Source organism: Phragmites australis, chromosome 6 (genome assembly GCF_958298935.1).
Source record: "Phragmites australis chromosome 6, lpPhrAust1.1, whole genome shotgun sequence".
Classification (NCBI taxonomy): domain Eukaryota; kingdom Viridiplantae; phylum Streptophyta; class Magnoliopsida; order Poales; family Poaceae; genus Phragmites; species Phragmites australis.
In genome coordinates this window covers 11,705,317-11,726,368 of record NC_084926.1, presented here as the reverse complement: position 1 = coordinate 11,726,368, position 21,052 = coordinate 11,705,317, and the positions used below count along the sequence as shown (strand labels likewise).

General features: G+C 40.3%; 2 protein-coding genes and 1 pseudogene across 2 annotated transcripts in view; 1 reads left to right on the top strand and 2 right to left on the bottom strand.

Moving 5' to 3' along the window:
• Positions 1-564: 564 nt before the first annotated feature.
• The window catches only part of LOC133921688 (uncharacterized), a 48,872-nt gene continuing 28,384 nt past the window's right edge, over positions 565-21,052 (top strand). The window contains exon 1 of the mRNA XM_062366665.1: positions 565-575. The gene's annotated coding sequence lies outside the window, so the exon portion shown is untranslated. The remainder of the gene's footprint in view (positions 576-21,052) is intronic.
• LOC133922956 (L10-interacting MYB domain-containing protein-like) lies at positions 1,245-2,164 on the bottom strand (annotated as a pseudogene).
• On the bottom strand, positions 10,034-12,243 carry LOC133920456 (uncharacterized). Its single transcript, XM_062365077.1, has one exon. It carries the CDS (start codon positions 11,799-11,801, stop codon positions 11,556-11,558), a length of 246 nt encoding a protein of 81 aa, XP_062221061.1. The 5' UTR covers positions 11,802-12,243; the 3' UTR covers positions 10,034-11,555.

Genomic DNA, 21,052 nt, shown 5'->3' with positions numbered 1-21,052 from the left:
TTACTTTAGCATAGGATAACTTGGTAAGTCCAGTAAAATTCTCCACTTCATCTTCAAAACACCAAATGAGCGCTCAATCACATTGCGAAGAGATGAATGCAAATAGTCGAATACCTCCTTCTTGCCACTAGGACGTGGGCCTTATCGAAACTCTGGTAAATGGTACTTCGTCCCTTTGTAAGGAGCTAGAAAACCCGTTCGATTGGGATTACCCTAGTCAACAAGATAAAATTTTCCTACAAAAATAATGTACAACATGAGAAATAGTTTTCGATATTGAAACAAAGTGAGATGAAATCAATAGAATATATTGCTATACCATGTGGAGTAAATGGGAACTTATCCGCATATTTCTGTATAGTATTATTGAACACCCTCATGTCATGTACCGATCTGGGTCATCCCGTAACAACAAAAGTGAACCTCATATTAAAGTCACATATAGCCAATACATTTTGAGTGGAATATCCACGACGTCCCACATGTTGAACCAATTTTGTCACAGGCACAACAACATGTATGTGAGTACCATCTATTGCACCTATGCAATTGTTGAAATGTGGTGCAAAACGAGAACCTTGAAGTCTTGGATGCACCGTTGTAAACTCTGGGTCCCTTGGTTTCACAATATCTATTGACATAAGATATATACTATCCAACACTTCATTGAATTTTCTACTAATTATTTCCTTTGACCTCTCAAATCGGTTTTTCACTTGAGTAAATGACTGAGGGGCCCCAATAATCCATAAAAGCATGCCTAAGCTTCAATGGAGCTCATGTTGCTACTTGACTTCAAACCATAAGATGACACCAACAAGTTATGAAGCCTATCAAAAAGTTGCCTACTCATCCTAAACATGTCATAGCAATCTTTTGGAATATTAATGGTATGCATAACCCAATCATGACCCGATAGAATAGATTCCCTTCTCTCTGACTTGTTCAGATAAGTGTCGGCATAGTACATACCAAATGTGCAAAATATTGCTCCATACTGTTCAAGCACATCAAGTTGATTGCGTGCAACCTCAAATGCTTCATCCTCATCATCACTTCCATACATGTTCATCTACAATATTTTCAAACATAGGCATTGTCAAACATAATTCACATTGATAATGCAACAAATACATAGGTTCAAACATATCCATTGTCATACATAGATTCAAGAAAATATTACATAACCATTGTCAAATATAGGTTAAAGCAAAAATAAATTAACACAAGCTAATATTAGATGACTAATAATATCCTTCCTTCTTGCACCACATCTTCAACCAACTGAGCCTCCCTTCCTTTGTGGTTAAGGTGCGGAATACATCACGGTTTTCAGCCTTTACAAAGAGTTGGCTAGCCATGAAATGCTCTACACATCCTTCGGTTGCCCCGCACTCCACCACCAAGCTCATCACTTACTTAATGGACTCAAACCTCTTTTCACCCTGCATCACCTTGTTGACAACAACACTATTAGCCTGCATAGTCTCCCAGATGCCCTTCATTATCTTAACCATGGGATTCTTCACTTTCTTCTTTGGGCTAGTATCATGGTTACTACTACATCGCTTTAGTGGATTACTGCCCTTTGAATTGCTCTCCTCTCTGCCATTTTCTTCACCACCCCCTTCTCCAATTTCTTCTCCAATTCCTTCTCCGGGAACACAAGAAGAAGAACCATCCACTGCAGTAAGATCAAACATGATATGAAGCTCATCTAGACACTCAGGTGGACCATTCTTGAGCTTCCTCCATTCCGCATGATTCTGCAAACATTATACGATAATATTAGTTCAGATGAAAATTACAATACATGCTCTCTAAATGATGGACATTATTAGGAAATTAGTACCTTTGTGTTCTCTTTCCAATAAGTGTCACTTGCCGTCACCGTTCCTTTAGTATTGTCCCATCCAAGACCAGTATCTTTGTTAAGCCTTAGCCAGAAGCTATACAAACCCTTAAGTGCATCCCACCTATTCTTCATTTGCGTTCTAGAATGATGCAACCCCGTGATTAACAAGTACTTCTCAGCTATGTTTTTATAGCCTCTAGTAGTCATAACTCCAATAGGCCTATTCCCAGCTCTTATTTCCTCAACACATATTTTACAGAATGTTGTAGTGTTGAAGGTATTCCAATCGGTTTTGTCAAACTCATCCATCTATTCGGTACAAAAGTAATAGAGGTAATGATTGGTATGTAACAGGAAGCCTCTCACTGCATTTTTCCTTCCCCAAAAAGATAGAAAAATTACTGACATAATGAATTGTACAGATTGGTAGCTCAGGACAACAAGATGCAGCTAACTGGCATAATGTATTTTTCCTTCCCCAAAAAGATAGAAAAATTATTGTCACCATCTAAGCATCTATGTTAACAAAGGCTTCTCAACCCTCTGCTACCTAAATCATAGCCTACATGAGCCTTCTACAACAGAACAGACTCAAGAATCATAGCCTACATGAGCCTTCCTCAACACATATTAGGAGAAATGCCAAAAGTTGGCTGCAAATGGAAATATTATGAAGTCAATATCCACAATAGCTGGTAGCACTACACACAACACTAATGTATTGGCTCTGAGTGCTACCACGGCTAGTTCACAATCACAATTAGTTTCTACCTTACGAACTTCAATCGGAAATTCTCAAACCACATGAGCAAAATATAAACACCACATGATAGATATGAGTGTACAGAATCCAACCAAAGTGATTCAAAGCAATGAACAGCCCCACATAATCATAATCCAGTGACATGTTTCCCAAAACATGTCATGCCACCTCAGATAATGCAACAAACAATAAGTTAACCCATTGCCACTTCTAAGGCACTAAAGGCCTACAGGAACAAATCCCCATCAGCCTAATATGGTCCTGATGACATTGTGCTGCTAAATGAACAAAAACTATGCATGGAATTCAACTGGCAGTATGAATGCCAACATGTGGATGTTATATAATGCATCAAATTAATTATTTGAAAGAACAGAGATAGATCAAAAATCCATTCAACTACAACCTCAAGGAAAGGTAGTTGATTCAATGCACATGGATTTAGGGATGATGCATCATCACATAAACATATTTATGAGAAGATAACTGTAACACAAAACTTATATAGAAAGCTAACACCCAGAACAGATATGAGGAAAAGCAAAATAAAAGAGCATGCCCACTAATCTGACCCAACCATAGCTAGGATGCAAACCGCAAAACAAGAGTAGTAGCTAATGCTGCACAGGTACACACAGATAATCTAACCAAAGTGATTCAAAGCAATTCAATCGATTGTATATGAGTGTACTGAATATTTGAGGCAAATGGCACGCACGGGGAGGGAAGCAGCGCCGCCGGGGAGGGAAGCAGCGCCAGGGAGGAAAGCAGCGCCGGCCGCCAAGCTTGGGAGGGGAGCAGTGCCGCCCGAGCTTGGGACAAGAGTTGTGCCGCCCGAGCCTGGAACGAGAGCTGCGCCGCCCGCGCGGGAGGGCCGAGGGGCCTTGTACGCGGCCGCACTGTCGCCCCGGGGACGTCAGGCTGCGCATGCACCGTAGCCGCACCACCAATGGAGAAGTAGGCCGCCGCGCCGTCGCCTCGGAACAAGGCCGCCGCAACGCCGAAGCGCGCCGGGCCGCGAAATCCTCCGGGCGAGGGAGATCTGTCGTCTCCGGGGAAGTTGCTCGCCGCGCCGTCGCCGGGGAACGAGCTGCGCACGGAGGGATGCTACGGGCGAGGGAGCAGCGCCAGGCGAGGGAGTGGCACTGGCCAAACCGTCTCGGTAGGAGAGGGCGGCGTCGAACTCGTCGGTGGCGGCGGCGCTAGGGTTCAAGGGGGGGAGCGCGTGGGTGCTGGAGACAGGCTGGGAGCATGTGGGTGCAGGAGACGGGCTCGGGGGTGCGCGTGAGCAGGGGGTAACAGAGGGGCAGCGGCGGGTAATTTTCATCGAACTTGGATGGGTATTATGGTTATTTCACAAAGCAAAAGCTAAGGGAAGCTGAGTGGGAATGGATTGTGGGATTGTAGAAATCCAGAAAGTAGATTGTTACCATATGAGAAAAAAACTAGTTGTTTATTTTCTCTTCAACTTATAAAAACTGTTTTTCACAATTTAAAGTGAAAATAAACAGACCCTTAGGTCCTTCTGCAATGCAGTGCGCACCAGTCTGGTCTAAAACCTGATAACGTCACTGATAAAAAAATAAATCAAAATCGAGTGCACAGCAAAGTTCAGCAGCTGAGTCCACAGTCCAGAACGATTGGACGGCACAATACGACCTGCAGGGGCGCCGAGTACCACTGCCCGTTGGCTTTTTTACGTCGGAAGGACCATGGCTTACGGAGGAAAGAATGGACGGATGGGACGGTAGGTTCCTCACTTTCTCTGCAGCAACAACTAACAACCCTGTGCCCCTGTCCTTCCCTTCCCTTGCCCCAAAGAATTGTGACTCGTCAGTCTTCAGTCGTCATGTGAAAAGGCCTTAGCTCAATTTCAGATTAAAGGCATGTTTATTTTTTATTGTTATTTTAATAATTTAAAATTTTTATTCTCACAATATAGAATCTAACAATAAAAATGGTAGTAAATTAACAGAAAATGTTCTAAATCACTTTTACATTTATTCTCATGATCAAAATCGAAAACGATAATATTGGAAACGAATACGATATCAGAGATATCAGAAACTTTAAAAAAAGGAGCCGGTAATGTCAGAAACAATTGCAATATTGGAGATATAAGAAACTTTAAAAACGGAGCCATTGGAACAAAAATATGTCAATTATGATCGAGAACCGATAGTTTAGATTAGAAACACCGTCCCGTACAATATGAATCAAACGGCAAGTCTCCGTACAACCGACGAGATACGTTTCATTCTCAACTCGAGTATACAACGACATAACTTATAACTCGTAATAATGAACATAGGGCCCAAGTGGACGGCCATGTGGGCTAATGGCCACTGAACGCTGAGACGCCGATGGGCTACCTACCTAGCACCTGAGTGCCGGGGCCCATGTCGGATGTAAATCGAAAATGCTTTCGGAAATTTTCGATCGAAATCGGTATTCCAAGTATTCGGTCGGTAAAATGGCCAAACTATTTCTGATATTGGTTAGAATATTTCCAACCGAATACCAATCACATCCGAATTAGAACCGAATAAAGTGGAAAATGATCAAAACAAATCGAAAAACAATATTGGTCGGTCCGAAAATTCTCCATTCCATTTTCATCCCTGTTAGAATCTAGATTGTACAAATTAAAACAAATAGCACCAGATTATTAGAATATCTCCCCTCTCTCCCTCCTCCCCTACAGACTTGCTCCCTCACGCGGAAGATAGTGTTCGCCTTGAGCACCTGCATGGCCTCGGTATCATGTACCTGCACACACGGCGTCAAACGGCACACCATCTTCCACGGTGTTGTTGGTTCAATCGGAGGAGCGAGGAGGTGGGGTGAGAGAGGGAGACAACAGACAGTTAGGGAGCTCATTGTGGCGGCGCTCTCGTGAGGGAGGGGCTAAGCTGACCCACAAAACGGATTTTAGGTGTCGAGGTGGTGCTGTAGGCAAGTAGGAGGAGAAGGGACTCACCGAGGAGGGAGATCGACGTGGTGGCGCTCGAAGACAAAGATCAGGTGCTGCGGCAGCGGGCTCAATCTTCGACGGTGGTGGCCATTCTGTTGGCAGATGTGACGAGGAAGGGGTGATGTGGCACCACACGGACTTAAGGAATCCATAGCCAGATTCAGCTTCATCAAAGATGGTGCAAAGAGATGGGACAACGATGAGATCCGGCTATCGACGAATATTCTCATCGTGGCGTTATTGTGGTGGGCAGGGGCTGAAGGCGAGGTCGCGGGCATGTTTGTGATGATGGTGCAATGCTCTAGCCACGAAATCACGATGCAACGCTCACGTGGGCGGAGATCAGCGTGTGTGGCGTCACGCTGGAGTTGGGAAAGAAAGGCACTAGAGCGACGACGCTTCAGATTCGAAGGGACGACGAGAGAAGTGTTACCTTCAATGGAGAAAGAAGCGAAGACAGAAAGAAGCAAACTGTTATTTTGTAATGGCATAGTGGATAAATATGTCACAATCTGTTAAAAGCAACTTTTTTCTGGATTATGGTATAATCTAGTCCTAGATTATAAGTCATGGATTGTAGAATTGCTCTATTTGTTTTAGATTCTAATTTTAATTATGGATTATGAAAATCAGCTTGTAGATTATAGATCGTGAAAGTAATCTGGTCCCAGATTATGAATCATGTATTGTAGAATCGTCCTATTTACTTTAGATTTTAATTTTAGCTGTGGATTGTGAAAATCAACTTCTAGATTGTAAATTGTAAAAAACTGAATTGTAAAAGCTAAATTATACAACTGCAGAAATTGGTAAAAGACGAAATGCTGAATTATTACAATTTAAGAGCTATATTATATAATCCAGCTTTTACAGTACAGCCTATTTATTTTATCTTGAAGATTATAATCATAATTAACAAGCTAAAACAAATATACCTATATTCATTGTCATTTTGTTTTGTTTATGCGCTTGGGTTCATATGGCTTATTGCTACAGTATTCTTGCACTCAGGAATCAGGTCACCCAATGGACTAGCTATAGTTTGTTCATTGCAAAATACTTCAGCCTCGTAAACAAGTTCAGTCCCTAATACTAAGTGTTAAAATTATAGAGGCCTATATTATTTTAATAATTGTTAAAAAAATTAAAAGCTATGAAGAGACGATTCATGATAAGATGAAGGTGAGATTTCTCCCTATATATCAAGGATCTCACATTATCATGTGAATTATATAGACTACTAATTAAGAGTAGTCCTTAAAGTTGAAATTTTCATTCTCCGCCGTTCTATATCCTTAAAACTATCGAGGACGGTAATATACTAACAGAAAGTGAATTAGAACACTTAAAAATCTAAAATAAATTTGTTATAAAATTTCACAAGATAAATCTATATCAAATTCTATCTAAATATACTTTAGATTTATCTAGTGTGTCTATTTTACCTCTCAAAAATATTATAACAAACTCTAGCAAGTTAAATTACAAATATATAAATGCAGAAATATAAATAAGATAGTGAGACAAATTTGGTCAAGGAATTTTTATCGATAACATAAAAGTCACCTATAATCCACATTAGAACTCCACAAAGGATATTCTCCTGATCGTCAAGTCTCTTCCGATCATAGCTATCAAGTCATCAAGATAAGATCTCAAGCACGATGAGCCACAAAGCCACCAAGTCAGGTCTCACCACTAGTATCTCTTCCGGTCACTTACCATCGTAATTACTTCGGAGCTTGAGCCATAAGGCAAGGGTCTTCACATCCCCGTATATGTGCCTTGCCGCCGCTCCACACCAAGTCTAAGGGTCAATAAGCTTGAACCACCAAGACCCAAGATGCCAACGAGTCACCAAGACTTCAAGGTGCCGACGCACCACTTGATACAAATTAGGATAACTCTTTGATTCCTTCTTCAATCATATTAGTCTTAATGACTATGCGGTGATTAATCACCAAAATCAAAATCATAGCCTAATAGAGTTATTTTCGCTATAATCTCTCTATTTTTTTGTGATTGAGGACAACACAACCAAAACAAGTAGCAAATAATAAATGATACCAATCATAAAAAGCAAAAAAAAAAAATCCTTACCACATTGCTTGGATGCATGTTCTTCCCACTTAGTCTTGTTTTATTGTGCCTCTCCCTTCTCTATTGTTACTATCTCTCTTGATTGACCTATATAAGAATTTCTCCCCTTTTATCAATCTAGGTGCCTCATATTGCTTCTTGAGAATTCCTAAATATCTTGTATCTTGCTTCTTGTTTTGGTTCAAATTTTTTCCTCTTTATCAATAATCTTAAAAGGGGCTACAAACATATGTTGACCTAGAGGAAAATCGTTATAGCACATAAGAAAGAGTTCCATAAATCATGATCCAATAAAATAATACTAATTAAAAAAATATAGTAATTGTAAGGATATAAGATATTGATATCAATTGAAAAGGCAAATAATGATCATAATTCATAAAACTCATATGATATAATCTAAACTCCCTTTTATATATACACACATATAATGAGACCCACTTATAAATACCACAGGTAGAAATGTTACAATATACACATCTGGATAATAAGTCAATGTAGGAAGTTAAATTATATCATGTGTGAAGGTACTTTAAATATATAAATGAATTAAAAATGATACTAATTGAAGCCTTTAAATATTACATACCTCCGCAAACGTATTGATTTCTCTATGAGACTACAAAATATACATCTAGTAACACATACTAGTCTCAAAATTACAATCCATATGATATACTCCTCTAAATATGTACATACAAATATTAAATGCTTACAAGATATATACACTTGTGATTAATAACAATAGAAAAGGTACTCTATAGATTGATTCATTACATATAAAAGATATCAATTATAAAACAAATATCATAAAAAGAATCTATAAATAATAAACCATGTAAGTTGCTCATAGATTAGAGATAAACAGAATCAACATACTATACGAAAATATATATTAGGCATTGCAACAAATTGAAATATGCACACATAATCCTAGATAAGACAAATGAGCGACAATAATTAAAAGATTTTACATCTAGATCTATCATATCTGCCTTATTTAACTTTAGATAGAGATTTGGGCATATGATGATTATAATCTTTATCAATACATCTAATCTTGTGAATCTTCACTTTATCTTGTGAACCAAGTCTCTAAATCCTAATAGCTGTCTCGAGATTAAGTCTTATTTAGAACTCAAACCGATTAAGACCTATTTATATTAGTGATGACTTCTTTTAGCACTCAAATAGGTTGGTTCCACCCTGATTCTTTCTCCCAACTATTTGTGTAACCATTTTACCATTATTATTCTTCTAAAGCTTATAGTAGTTGCTTTTAGTCTTATTTTTTAGTTAAACTTGGTGTAGAAGTTAAAAGTCTTGTTAGAGATGTTCATTGATTTTTTTCTTCTTCTTGGTTTCCTTTTTTACTTGTTTGCGTTGGAAGGATTTGTGGCATTCTTTATGACATTTAAAACATATCATAGATATAGTTCTTACTCTTTAATCTTACCAAGTTTTTTTTGAGTTTTTCTACTTCTTGCTTGAGTTGTCTTTCTTGAGCTTTTCTATTTTTGCTTGAGCTCATCATTTTTTTTACAATGAATTCATTAGATGGTTCTAAAAAATATTATAACACATATTTCATTGCAAAGAAGTGACATGATATATCAATTAAATCATCAAAAGAAGTGCAAATATCTACTTTATGATTAAAATTAAATAGATAGATAGATTGCTCCAAAGAACCTTGGATTGAGATTCAATACACTCAAAAATTGCCTTAAGCTCATCATAATTCTTGTTTAGCAAATTAAATTTGCTCAATAATATTTTATAATTAAAAATAAATGTAGCATGAATATTATTAAATGCATTAAATTTATTAAACTCTTTTAATTGTTGCTTTAAAACCTTTTGTTGCTCATTGATTAAATAAAGAAATTCATCATAGGAGAAAAATCCTCCTTGGATCTATTATCACTTACATCGTTATCCATACTTTTAGCCATAAGATAGCTCGTGTGTTGACTTACGTGATGATAACCTTAAAAAAGAGATCTTTTGAAGAAGTGGGTGACAAGATATCAATACACAAGATATCGACGAATCACTAAAACTCTAAGGTACTGACATACCATTCAATCTAAATTAGGATCACTCCTTGATCCCTTCTTCAAGCTGCAGCACTTAGTTACAATTTGCTCTAAACCTATAAGTATTAAATATTCTAATCTTATGCTTAATCGTCTTAGATGATCACTTTAAGAATTTTAGTGACTTTATATCTTCTAAGTATATATAAGGTTCATCTAGACTCCAACAACATACCACATTATCAAATAACTAAGTAAAGAGGTAAGTATAAATGCAGAAACTAATCATTAAAACTCCACCCACAATCTTTGTAAACACCGAACACTTTCTTATGCCTTTAAATCTATCATTGAATCTTCTGATAAGTTATCTTAAACCATTCGAGCCTTTACAATCTCTATATGTAAAAATACTACAGTGAATTCATTCGATATTCATTTCATTCATAACAGACCAACCGATGAGTTAAACATTCTTTTTTTTTCATAAAAATGCTCCAGTATAACTACCTCTATGATCACCGAACTATCCAATGAATTAATATTTATTCTTCAATACTTGCAATTATCTCTAAAAAGATGCTCCAATACTATACTCAAGTGTGCACAAACCAAACACTAAACATTATGATAGATTGATCTTCAGTATGTTGCACTCATATTTTTCCTTAAAAAAATATTTCGATGTTACCCTCTATAGATCAACAGACTGTCTGATCATTAGCATTTTACTCCTTTAATAAAAAATTATAGTAAATTCAACACACGTAACATCAAACTATCCGATAAAAATATCAACCTCTATATACAATAATCTGATAAGTATAAACTCTTATACATCATGTCTTCCGATAAGATCAATTATCCTAAATTTTCTCTACTTCAATTAAATTTTATTTTAGCTACGATAACTTTTTAATATATTATATTCATAGAACATATATTTTTAACAAACATATTAATTTTCATAACTATATTATAATTTATCATTAAAATTATAATCATAATTTAATAAAACTATTTTCACTACAGTTATCTTTTCTCTTCTCTACATTACAAGAGAGCTCTACAGATCACTCCCCGTCTCAGCCTAGGCTAACGGAGCCTGACTTATCCAGGGGAGAGAGTGGAGCCTATCAAAGCTCTACAACTAGCTCTTCAAATGAAAATTTTCTTACGTATCAACTTTATTTTTACTCTCATCTACTTCTTTTTTTCCCTGCGTAACACAGTAATAAGACTTGAGAGCCAGCAGAGGGATGTCACCTAGCCACCATTTTCCTTGGAGTAAGTACCTTCGAGTTTGAAAGTTAAGCTTGTAGGGGTAGGTGCAGCTCACGAAAATTCGTGATATGATACTGATGCGCACCGATAACACATCTCTTGACGAAACAAGAACATGTTCAAGACTACTTTAGTGCATAGAAGCAGTTGGATTAGTAGTGATAGGGGATATGGCTGCTGTTTGCTGTAATGCTTGTGCAAGAACTTGCTGCCGATGTCAGGACTCACAAAAGAGCAAATTGTCTTGTACAAGCATCGGCACGACGGCTCTCTAGCATGAGCGGCCAAAGAAATGCAGGGGAACCGGCAAGAAATCGAGAAAAACAAGCACCAAAACAGCAAATACGCGTGCGAGTGCTCCCCTGCAAATCATCGCCGCGAAATCAGTACGGGATTTGCCTTCCCATCACCCGAAATAGCAGGTCCTAATCATCACATCAAGAAGCGAAGAACACAAACCCTACCATCTCTCGTACACCAGCCTCTGGCAAAAGCAAAACTGCAGAACCCAACCTCTGAAGAAACCCAGTAGGCAATCGGTCACCGAAGCGGGTCGCTTTGGAGTAGGGCGAAGTCGGCGGCGGCGGCGCGGCCGTCGTCGAAGTTGAGCGCGTAGCTGAGCGCATCGTAGTGGAAGCTGAACCGGCGCCCGCGCCTGGCCCGCTCCGACTGCAGCCGCCGCACCACCGCGCGCAGGCGCCAGTAGAGGCTCGACACCAGCCTGCTGCTCCTGCCTCTTGCCACCGCCACCACCCCCGCCTCCACCGCCGCCACCACGGCCGTCATGCCGTCCTTTTCCTCCTGCACGGCTGGACAAAGACGACGCGCGCGCGCAGCGGAGGCAAACTCCTGCGCGCTGGCTCGCCTCTCCCTCAGTCTCTACTCCGCCACTCTACCCTACTGTGTCGCGGTAGGTTGCGCTACTTGCGGAGGCGGGGTGGAACGTGCGCGGCGCACGGGGACGGTATGGCGAAGCGAGGCAAGCGTACTACCCCTATATAATGCCGTCTCGGCGTCTCCGAGCCCTTTTCAGCTTGTGCTGCTTGGCTCACCGCTTTTTCGATGCCTCTACCTGGTTCGGCTAATGCTGCGACCTGCGACGCGTCTATACTCCTCTTTGCTATCGGATTTCCGAGTAGAAATCCGGAAACTAGTCGTCCCTTGCCTGTGAGCCGTGAGCAGGTTGGCAAGCCCGCAAGGGTAGCCTTGCACGGATCGTAGGCTGAGCGCAGGGACATGCGGCAGCCGGCGGGGCTGCGAGACGGACGGACGGAATGGAGTTGGGACAGTGGGGGGGTGGACCTCATCCTGTGGGTCACATGAGCGCACTGCGCCGCGCCGGGACAGACACAGATGAGGATTGGCGAGAACTTCTTGCGGGATTCACCGCTGCGTCTTGGATTCTCGCGCCAGTGCGCTTGGATTTTTATGTCGCGTTCAGGCTCCAAGCCCGGAGCAGTAGACTCTCTCGCCTCGTGCCCTTCCCTCCATGTGAATACGGAGTACCAAGAAAAAGGTTTTACCAGTACGGTACTGGTGCCTTTGCCTATATTTATGCGAATAATATCATTTAATTGTCTGTAATAGTATCTATTATATAATTATATGGTTGAAATTTAATCTAATGGATTCGTTCGAATTGAGTTTCTCTTTAGACTGATGAATGCATTATATCTATTACAGTACTACAACAAGACTGCTCGTTAGTCTCACGTACAAACTCATTGTATCTATTACAGTACTTCAACTAAACACGTTCACATATTCATTACATTTTCTAATACCAGATCATTACATCTATCTATATAGATAATTAAACATTCTTCTTTCTAAAAATACTATATTCACCCAATTCTACTCATTCTAAAATATAAGCTACAACCTAAAAAAAGTCCAAGCGGTCAACAAAAGCACCCATAGTTTCTCTCTTCGGAGCGGGACCGCACGGGCGCGGGACGGCGGGAGAGAGCTGCCGGACTGCTTTTCCGTTAACCGCCTGCGCTGCGCATTGATTGATAGGGCAGGAACAGTTAACGAATTGAAGGATCGGCAGCGAAATGGAAAGGTATCCCTCTGCAGTTTCTGCGCCGTGCATTAATCGGCTAGGCAGCAGCATTGCTCGCTTCGGCAATTGGAAGGTTCCTGGCAGCTCGCGGTCACGGGCTCACTGTTGCATTGCGAGATGAGCTTTCTCCGTCGGATCATATGATTATAGAGAAATGGCACTGCCGGCATGTTTAATTGGACAAGATAACCAATGAGTACTCAGCTCAAGTTAATCTGGGGCGCTGAAATCAATCGCTGACGGGAGCCACTTCGATTGTTTAATCCTACCAGGGCTGTTTGGGAGAGAGGATGCTCTATGAAATTTTAAGATCTAGTTCAAGTTTATACTAAATCCTAGGATTTTAGATCCTATAACCCTCTTTCCAAACAGTAGGACGGTTTGGTCGGGTTTTTTCGTTTGAGTAGTACGGTGTATCCATAAATATGGTATTATTTATTTGGTTACTATGGTGTTTCTTTAGTTTACAGTTTGGTTTCAGTTAATACCAAATCATTTTGTTTTGGTTCGGAAAATACCATATTTACCAAACTTTATACAAATTGTAGACTCGACACATCACATATTAGCGATCAGCGATACCATTATACAAACACAATAAGCAATCAACAATCAAGTATTGAAGACTACAAGTGCAATCAACTAATCAAGTCTGCAACTGCAATCAACTAACAGCTTAACGGAACAGTTCAGAGTTCAGACCGTTTCACAATCACAAAAATACACAACCATACTTACACAAGTCTAATTTTGACCAATACTACTGTCACTTCACTACAAGACCAATTTTGATAATTGGAATAACACTGAACAAGTGAACAGCATGTCTGAATGATCATGCTGTTACAATATTTTGACATACACCACGAGTCCGATTTTGAACAGTATGTCCTCATTCTTCAATGTTGAAAGGTGGACCCGGAGAGAAGACACTTGCTATTACAATATGATCCTCATCGCTATCTTGGTTTATAAGATCGTCGGTACCTACATGACACAAAAGAAAAATTATTAGCTCAAGGACTTTTCATTACTAACAAATAGAATTCAATGCCAAGTACCTTCAAATTTAGACAGCTCTTGTATATTTGATTGAGTGGCTTCAATGTCTATGCATTTTGAACCACGCAACCAATCACATGCACATATCAAGCATTTGAGTGGTTTTAGGAGTTAAGGAGCTTCTAAAATCATCAAGAAGACGACCACTTGTACTAAAAGTTTATTCATAAGCAATAATTGAGATGGGGTTGGCAAATATATCAGCAGCCATTCGTGAAATGATAGGAAAACGAGCTGCATTGTCTTTTCACCAAGTGAGAATGTTAAATTTAGCAAAATCTTGTTCTATATCTTCAGCTAGGTACTTCTCCAATTCAGTTTTACCACCAACAGGTAGACCACCTCTAGTGCAAACCTTCGTATTCTTGCTGTATATAGATCTCATAATATTTGTTGAATCTGATTGCACAGTACTACCACCTTGGCTTCCAGCTAGAGAGTACAAATTCTTGTATTCACCAAAGTGATCTGAGAATGCCTTTTGTGTCGAGACCCAAATCATATCACCTTTAAACTACCCATATGCCGAGTGAATAACAATATGCAGATAATGAGATAGTTTGGTCCTTGAATAAACATTAAAAAAGTGCAAGATTAGTGAGTGATCAAGCCAATTAGCAAACAAAAAGAAGGGGAAAAGAACACATTTCAGTAGCCATACCTAGGATCCAGTGTAGCTGCAATAAAAATCAAGGGATTCATCTTCTCATGCTCTCTCCAATACTTATCATATTTGTTTTTCATTTCAACAGCCATATTTTTGAAGATACGATCGTCGTCGTCATCACATTGACTCCAATCGAACATCAAATAATTAACACCAGCAATATCTTCAAAGCAAGTGTTGAAAGTAACATACTGAGATCCAAAAACATTTTTTGTAAGATCAGAAAAACGTTTAAGAAATTTCTTGAATTCTTTTACAAACTCCCAATCCTTAGGACTCAGAACCTCATTTTCACACCCAACTATGTCTTGTAGGAGGGATCATCGATTCGAAACCTTTCAAATGCCTTTTCAAACTCAACAATGGTTTCTAACATATCATATGTTGAATTCCATTAAGGGGACACATCAAGAGAAACCAAACATTTTCCTTTTACCTTGCTAGTTTTCACACATCTTTTGAACGTATTCATCCGTATAGTGGAGCTTCTAACATACTTGACAGTACTACGAATATGGGAAAAGAAGGAGCCATTGTCTTCAATCCATCTTGAACCACAAGATTCAAGATATGGGCTACACATCTCATGTTAATGTGTTTACCTTTTGCTAAAGTAGCACCCCTATTTTTCAAAGAACTAGTCAAGTAGTCTACTATTTTATCATTTGAAGTAGCATTATCCAAGGTAATTGTGCACATATTCTCAATACCCCAATCTAACTAGCATTTATCTATTGTTTTTCCAAAGCCTTGCCCCTTGTGGCCATCCACTAAATAGAAGTTGAGGATATTTTTTAGTAAGATATCACGTGCGTAATATATTTTGACCATGATTACCAATCAACCACCAACAGGAAAATAGATTGTAACTTCCTGATAGCTTAATTAGATATAGTCTTTTTTGGATGTCCCAAATATTTAGTAGACAAAATTCAAAAATGTGTGGCCTCTTTGTGGATGTTTTACAAATGGCTCACACATAAAAACAATGATGTTAGGAAGTTAAGCAGGAAGCTCAACTTGAAATTGGTACATAGCTTACCACTCTTCAAATCAGCATATGCAAATATATGATAAGCATTTTCATGTCATACAAAAGCAACTTCCTGAATTATGACAAGCATATTTGGTTTATGTAAAAAGCAACTCTCATATAGTACTAAAATCAGTGTATGCAAATATGTGAGTATTTTCATGTCATAAAAAGCAACTTCCTAGATTATGACAATCATGTTTGGTGTAGCATAGACATTGTAGAAACTCCTAGCACGTTCTGCAATATCAAAGGTCACGCCAACATAAGGCTCTTGAGATGATGAGAAAATTTCTTCTAAATCCTGGCCTTTTGCAGAACCACCACTTTGCTTACCACCATTTGCACCCATAGAAAAAAAAAATGCTTGGATCGCAAGGTGAGTATCCTCTAATGAAAGCTTCAGTTTTGACACAGTTGGTAAATCCAAATCATTTGCAGTATGCCCCTACACCAGTTTAATTATATATGGTAGAAGAGCATGCTCTATCTGGTTTCATCAAGAGGTGATAGGTTCAAGTCCATCATGGAAGACCTGCACACGATGAAAGCATTTTTTATTATTTCTAAAAGCAATCCGTAATATACTATAAGTATTTTTTTAATCAGTGAAGCATTTAGGGGAAACATTTAGGTCGAGTAATTATACTTAGAACTCCAACAATTTTAGTAATCATAATAGGCAAATATATGAGTTTACATAAGCAAATCCCACAAATTCTATCAATTCTAGTAATATGACTACATTAGCACGAAATGAATTGAGTGAGAACAATGACTAAATCTGATGTTATTTGAAGTTGGTTTGTTGTCATTTTTTGGTCCATTGAAACGTGTCATTAGATAAGTAGTTTTATCCTAAGAATTCAAGTTTGATTCGGTGGGGGAAAAAATCTCATTCGTGAAATCCTTAAAGCAGCTCAGACTCACAAAAAAGCAAATCTGGGAGGTATATTTTGTTTATTTGTTTTGCTATCAAACATGTACTCGCATATGCAATAAAAAAGCAGAACTGCATGTGAAATCTGTATGTTCTCCCTGAGTTTGTAGCGAATTCAATTTTGCTTACTAATATGTAGCTATTGGTTTCTAAATCCTTATGGATTTGTTCTCTCTAAGTTTTACAAATTTGCTCTTTGAATTTTTTATATTTTTGCTTCAAAAATGTAAAAAGTTTGCTCTCCAAGATTGTACAAATTTTCTTGTAAGTGGAAACAAATTTGCTCTTTGGATTTGTATATATTTGCTTGTACATTGAAACAATCTTGCACTATGAGTATATACAGATTTGCTTGTAAATGAAGCAAATTTGCTCTTCAAATTTGTATATATTGGAAATAAAACAAATATTCTCTGATTGTATTCTTGTAATTATAATCAAATTTGTTCTTTGAGTTCATAAGAATTTGCATGAAATTGAAAAAAATACATACAAATTATTTGAATATTCATATAACCATTCCCTCTATATAATGTTTAGTTTCTGTGATGCCCCAAGCAAAAATCTGTGCATCAACTGCTATTTTTGAAAGAATCACTACTAACTAATATTTTTGTTCTTCATTTACATGGACCGATGCTTAGGATACACCTAAACAAACACTTTGATACTAGAGAGCAGACTTACCTTTTGTACCTTTTATGTCTCCTAATATTTTTCATTGGATATAGTACTTTTAAGTGATTGATGTTTGTTCTTCCGAACAGTATATTTTGGATGCTTAACTTGCTTGTTTTTCACTAATCTCTATATTTTTTGTGTCTCGTGCATGATTATGTTATGTCTTTTGATTGGAGGCATTGCTGAGATTAGTTCTGCTAGGAACAGCGAGAAACGAAAACTTAGAGTGCGGATGGGCTCAGGGTTTCTTAATCAGATAGTTTATTAAAAAAACAGACTTCTAATCAAATAGTTTTTCTAATTAAAGTGTGCAGACAGATAGGCTAATACATACACATACATGCATTAGCCATATCCTAAACATAAATCCTCGGAAGACCTACCAAATCAAACAGACAACGCAAGCTCTACACGGAAACGGCAAGAACTTCCTGAATACTCTTTATTAGCCAATTCGGTGGCTGTCGCCATCAACTAAAGTGAACATTGTTATTCTGATTTCTGACTGCAATTTGAGGCAAGAATGTTCCTCGTTTCAATGAAGGCAAGAAGATTCTGATTAGTCCTGGCCAAGTCTCTCGACACGTACCACTCTTTTTAGACGCCAAGTCATTGCACACTCCTCTCATAGTGTTACCTATTTTTCCTTTAGGACTAATATTAAGTTTTCAGGTCGCAAACTCCCAAAAGTGCGTAGCTTTCTTCATCGGGATTTTTTTTTCCAGCCAGCCTTTGAGAATTCGGTTGTTTGGAAAAAGCACAGAGATGGGATCAGTCGAGATCCTTTCAGGGAAAAACAAATGATGATCTTATCCTGGTGGGTTCGTAACTTTCGATGGTGGAATGTAGGATCATGTTCCTGTCCTCCCCAGAGGATAACATGAGTGATCTCAAGGAAAGAAAAAGGAGAAAAAGATCAGCGATGAAAAGTATCATAGCAGCTCCATAGTCCAGGAGCATGAAGGAGAGGAAAGAAATTCTGCATGGGCATTGATGGAGGAGGAAGGACGTGGACCGGTAAATGTCAGATCAGATCAGAAGATGGACGCAAGCGTTACTGTGTGTACGGGTCGGATGGGATGGGGTCAGCCGGTCATGCTCTGCGCAGCGGCTCGTGCGCCTGGGGAACAGCGGCAAGAGGAACCCCGCTTTTTAGGGCCGGCCGTGGCACAGCTGTGCGCGCCCCCCGCAATGCGACGGCACCTCGACGTGCCGGAAACCGTCGTAAGATAGCGATGTGTCGAGCGGACAAAGGTGGTCCGTCCGGTCGATCGGTTCGTGGCGCCATACATCCAAGAAAGCAATCGACCACCTTCCGATTCTGCCGTAGTTTGCTCATGCAGCATAACCAGGTCACCGAGCTGCTTGAACCAGCTCCGTGATCGTAGACTCGCCCGTAGTGGTAGCTGTCATTTGGCATGTTCAAGTTCAAACTATTCGACTCAACTGCCCTCACGATGTTCACGAGAAGCAGGTGAATTCCGGGCCTAACACGATAGCAGTGAGGGGCAGTTCACTTCAGCTGTTGCTGTCACTTTTCCTCTCTTTCTTCAGGTTCTGGTCACGCCAGATGCTGCAGAAGCAGAGCATGCTTTGGTTGCTCTCAGCAACTTGACAAGTGCTTGAGTCTCAGTTCATTGGCCTTGTTCCCATCGGTTGCTGGAATCCACGGTCCGTCCGGCCGTATCACTGTCGCGCTGGTAAAGGGGAGCTCGAAACGAGGTTGTACTGAGCACGGAATGATACTTCATTACTTGGAGACAAGCTGTGCCCGTGCCATGGACCGAAGAAACGCATCGCTTGTGTAGGTGGATCTGCCTTGGCACGGGGTTGGACCGGATATAGCTAGTCAGATGATTCAGTAGATGACGATGTGCCTCCAGTCCTCTCCACTCATTTGGGCTGGTCTGCATAGCAGTTCTGTTCAGGCCCAGCTCTCGTCTACTCGTGTCGAGTAACTTGGGCTCAATACCAATCAGCTGAAGCAAAAAAAATTCCAGAATACTTCCAAAAAAAATTCCAGAAGCAATGCATGTTGTCGATTGTTTCCGCCACTCTGCACCGTGCACACTGGATGTTTTATGCACACTGCCAGCGAGGCGACTGAAAGATGCCACCAGAGATCGATACACTTCGGTGCTTGAGTCATTAACCTTTACTAGACTGCAAGCAACGGGTGTTTGTCCCAGAAAGGAACAATTAGTTGATGTGTCCAAGAGTGTTTATGCACAAGAAGCTGGCATTCTTCGTACAACATAGCACATCGACAGTTACTTGGGAGATATGTTTACTGTATTATTTCGGTAGAGTCAAAGTTCGGGGAGGGGTTCTCAGCTCAAAACTGCAGTGTATAGATGGAACACTCGCAATGCAATTTCACCAGTCATCACATAGCTTAAAGCCTCCTGCCTGCGCGCCTCCCTCCTTTTCTGCACACACACCAGCTGCGAAGACTGGTTTAGCCATTCTATCATTTGCACCTTAAACCCATCGAAGAGCGTGGTCACCGGGTGTACTCGGACCGATCACACATGTCCAAACAACAGAGGCAGGGGCAGGCCGCCTGTGACGTTCGGCGTCGGATGCATGAACAGGACCGCAATAATTCGGAGAGGTGCCAAGATTTTCATCCCATTTATGTCTTTAGTTAAGCGACTCTGAATCGCGACTGACCGTGACATGCATGCATGTTCGTTCGTAGGAGGAACTGGGCCAAGCTTCCACCAGATCTTACTGCGGAGATCGCCGACCGGCTCCTCGGCGTCGACTTGACCGAGTACATCCGCTTCCGCACCGTTTGCAAGCCGTGGAGGCAGTCCGCGGACGACCCGCGTAGCCTGCACAGCCGTTTCCTCCCCCGCAACCGGGTCATGCTCTCCAACTACGTCGAGGAGACGCGCCGTCGGCTGCTCAACGTCGTCACGGGCGCCTCCATCATCGGCGTCGACCTCCCGGAGGTCTCCGTCCACTACCCTCTGGTCTGTGCCGAGGGCCTCCTCTTCCTGTGGAACACGACGACCTCCGCTATCAGCCTCCCCCTGACTTCTCCCCCATCTTCGCCAAACGCGTCCAAGGCAGTACTGGACAGCGCGAACCAGTTCAGGGGTAACTATTGCTGCTTCCCAGGAGTAAATGGAAACTGAGTAGAAGGACCTCGAGGAAGTAGACAACCCGTTTGAGTGTTCCCAGTTCATTTGTCGTTTTAGCTTTAGTCCTTTTGGCTGGCTGGTATTGATAGAGTTCAGAAACAGTGGACTGGAATGTTCTGTGGTAGTGAACTCGGTTCCTCCGTATATTTAGGAGTTTCTGTTGCTGGTTAGGATGTTATCTCTATCGTTGGATCTGGAGATGTTAAACTCTGTTGTTGTACCGGTGAATTTCGTTAAATCCTTAATGGAAATGGGTATCCCCGTGTTCGAAAAAGAAGTTGAACTTCTCAAGAAGAAAAACAACCGAACATCCAACAAAGAAACGAGCAAACAACGAATTGAACACGTACATATGCTCAACGTGTACAAATTAATGTGTAACTATGCTTGAAAGGTACAAGTCAAATGCGATGGCAAATGCGGATTCAAATCGTACGTAC

Bases quoted from the DNA above. Each gene is read 5' to 3' on its own strand.
- LOC133920456 (XM_062365077.1), bottom strand. From the start codon at position 11,801: ATGACGGCCGTGGTGGCGGCGGTGGAGGCGGGGGTGGTGGCGGTGGCA.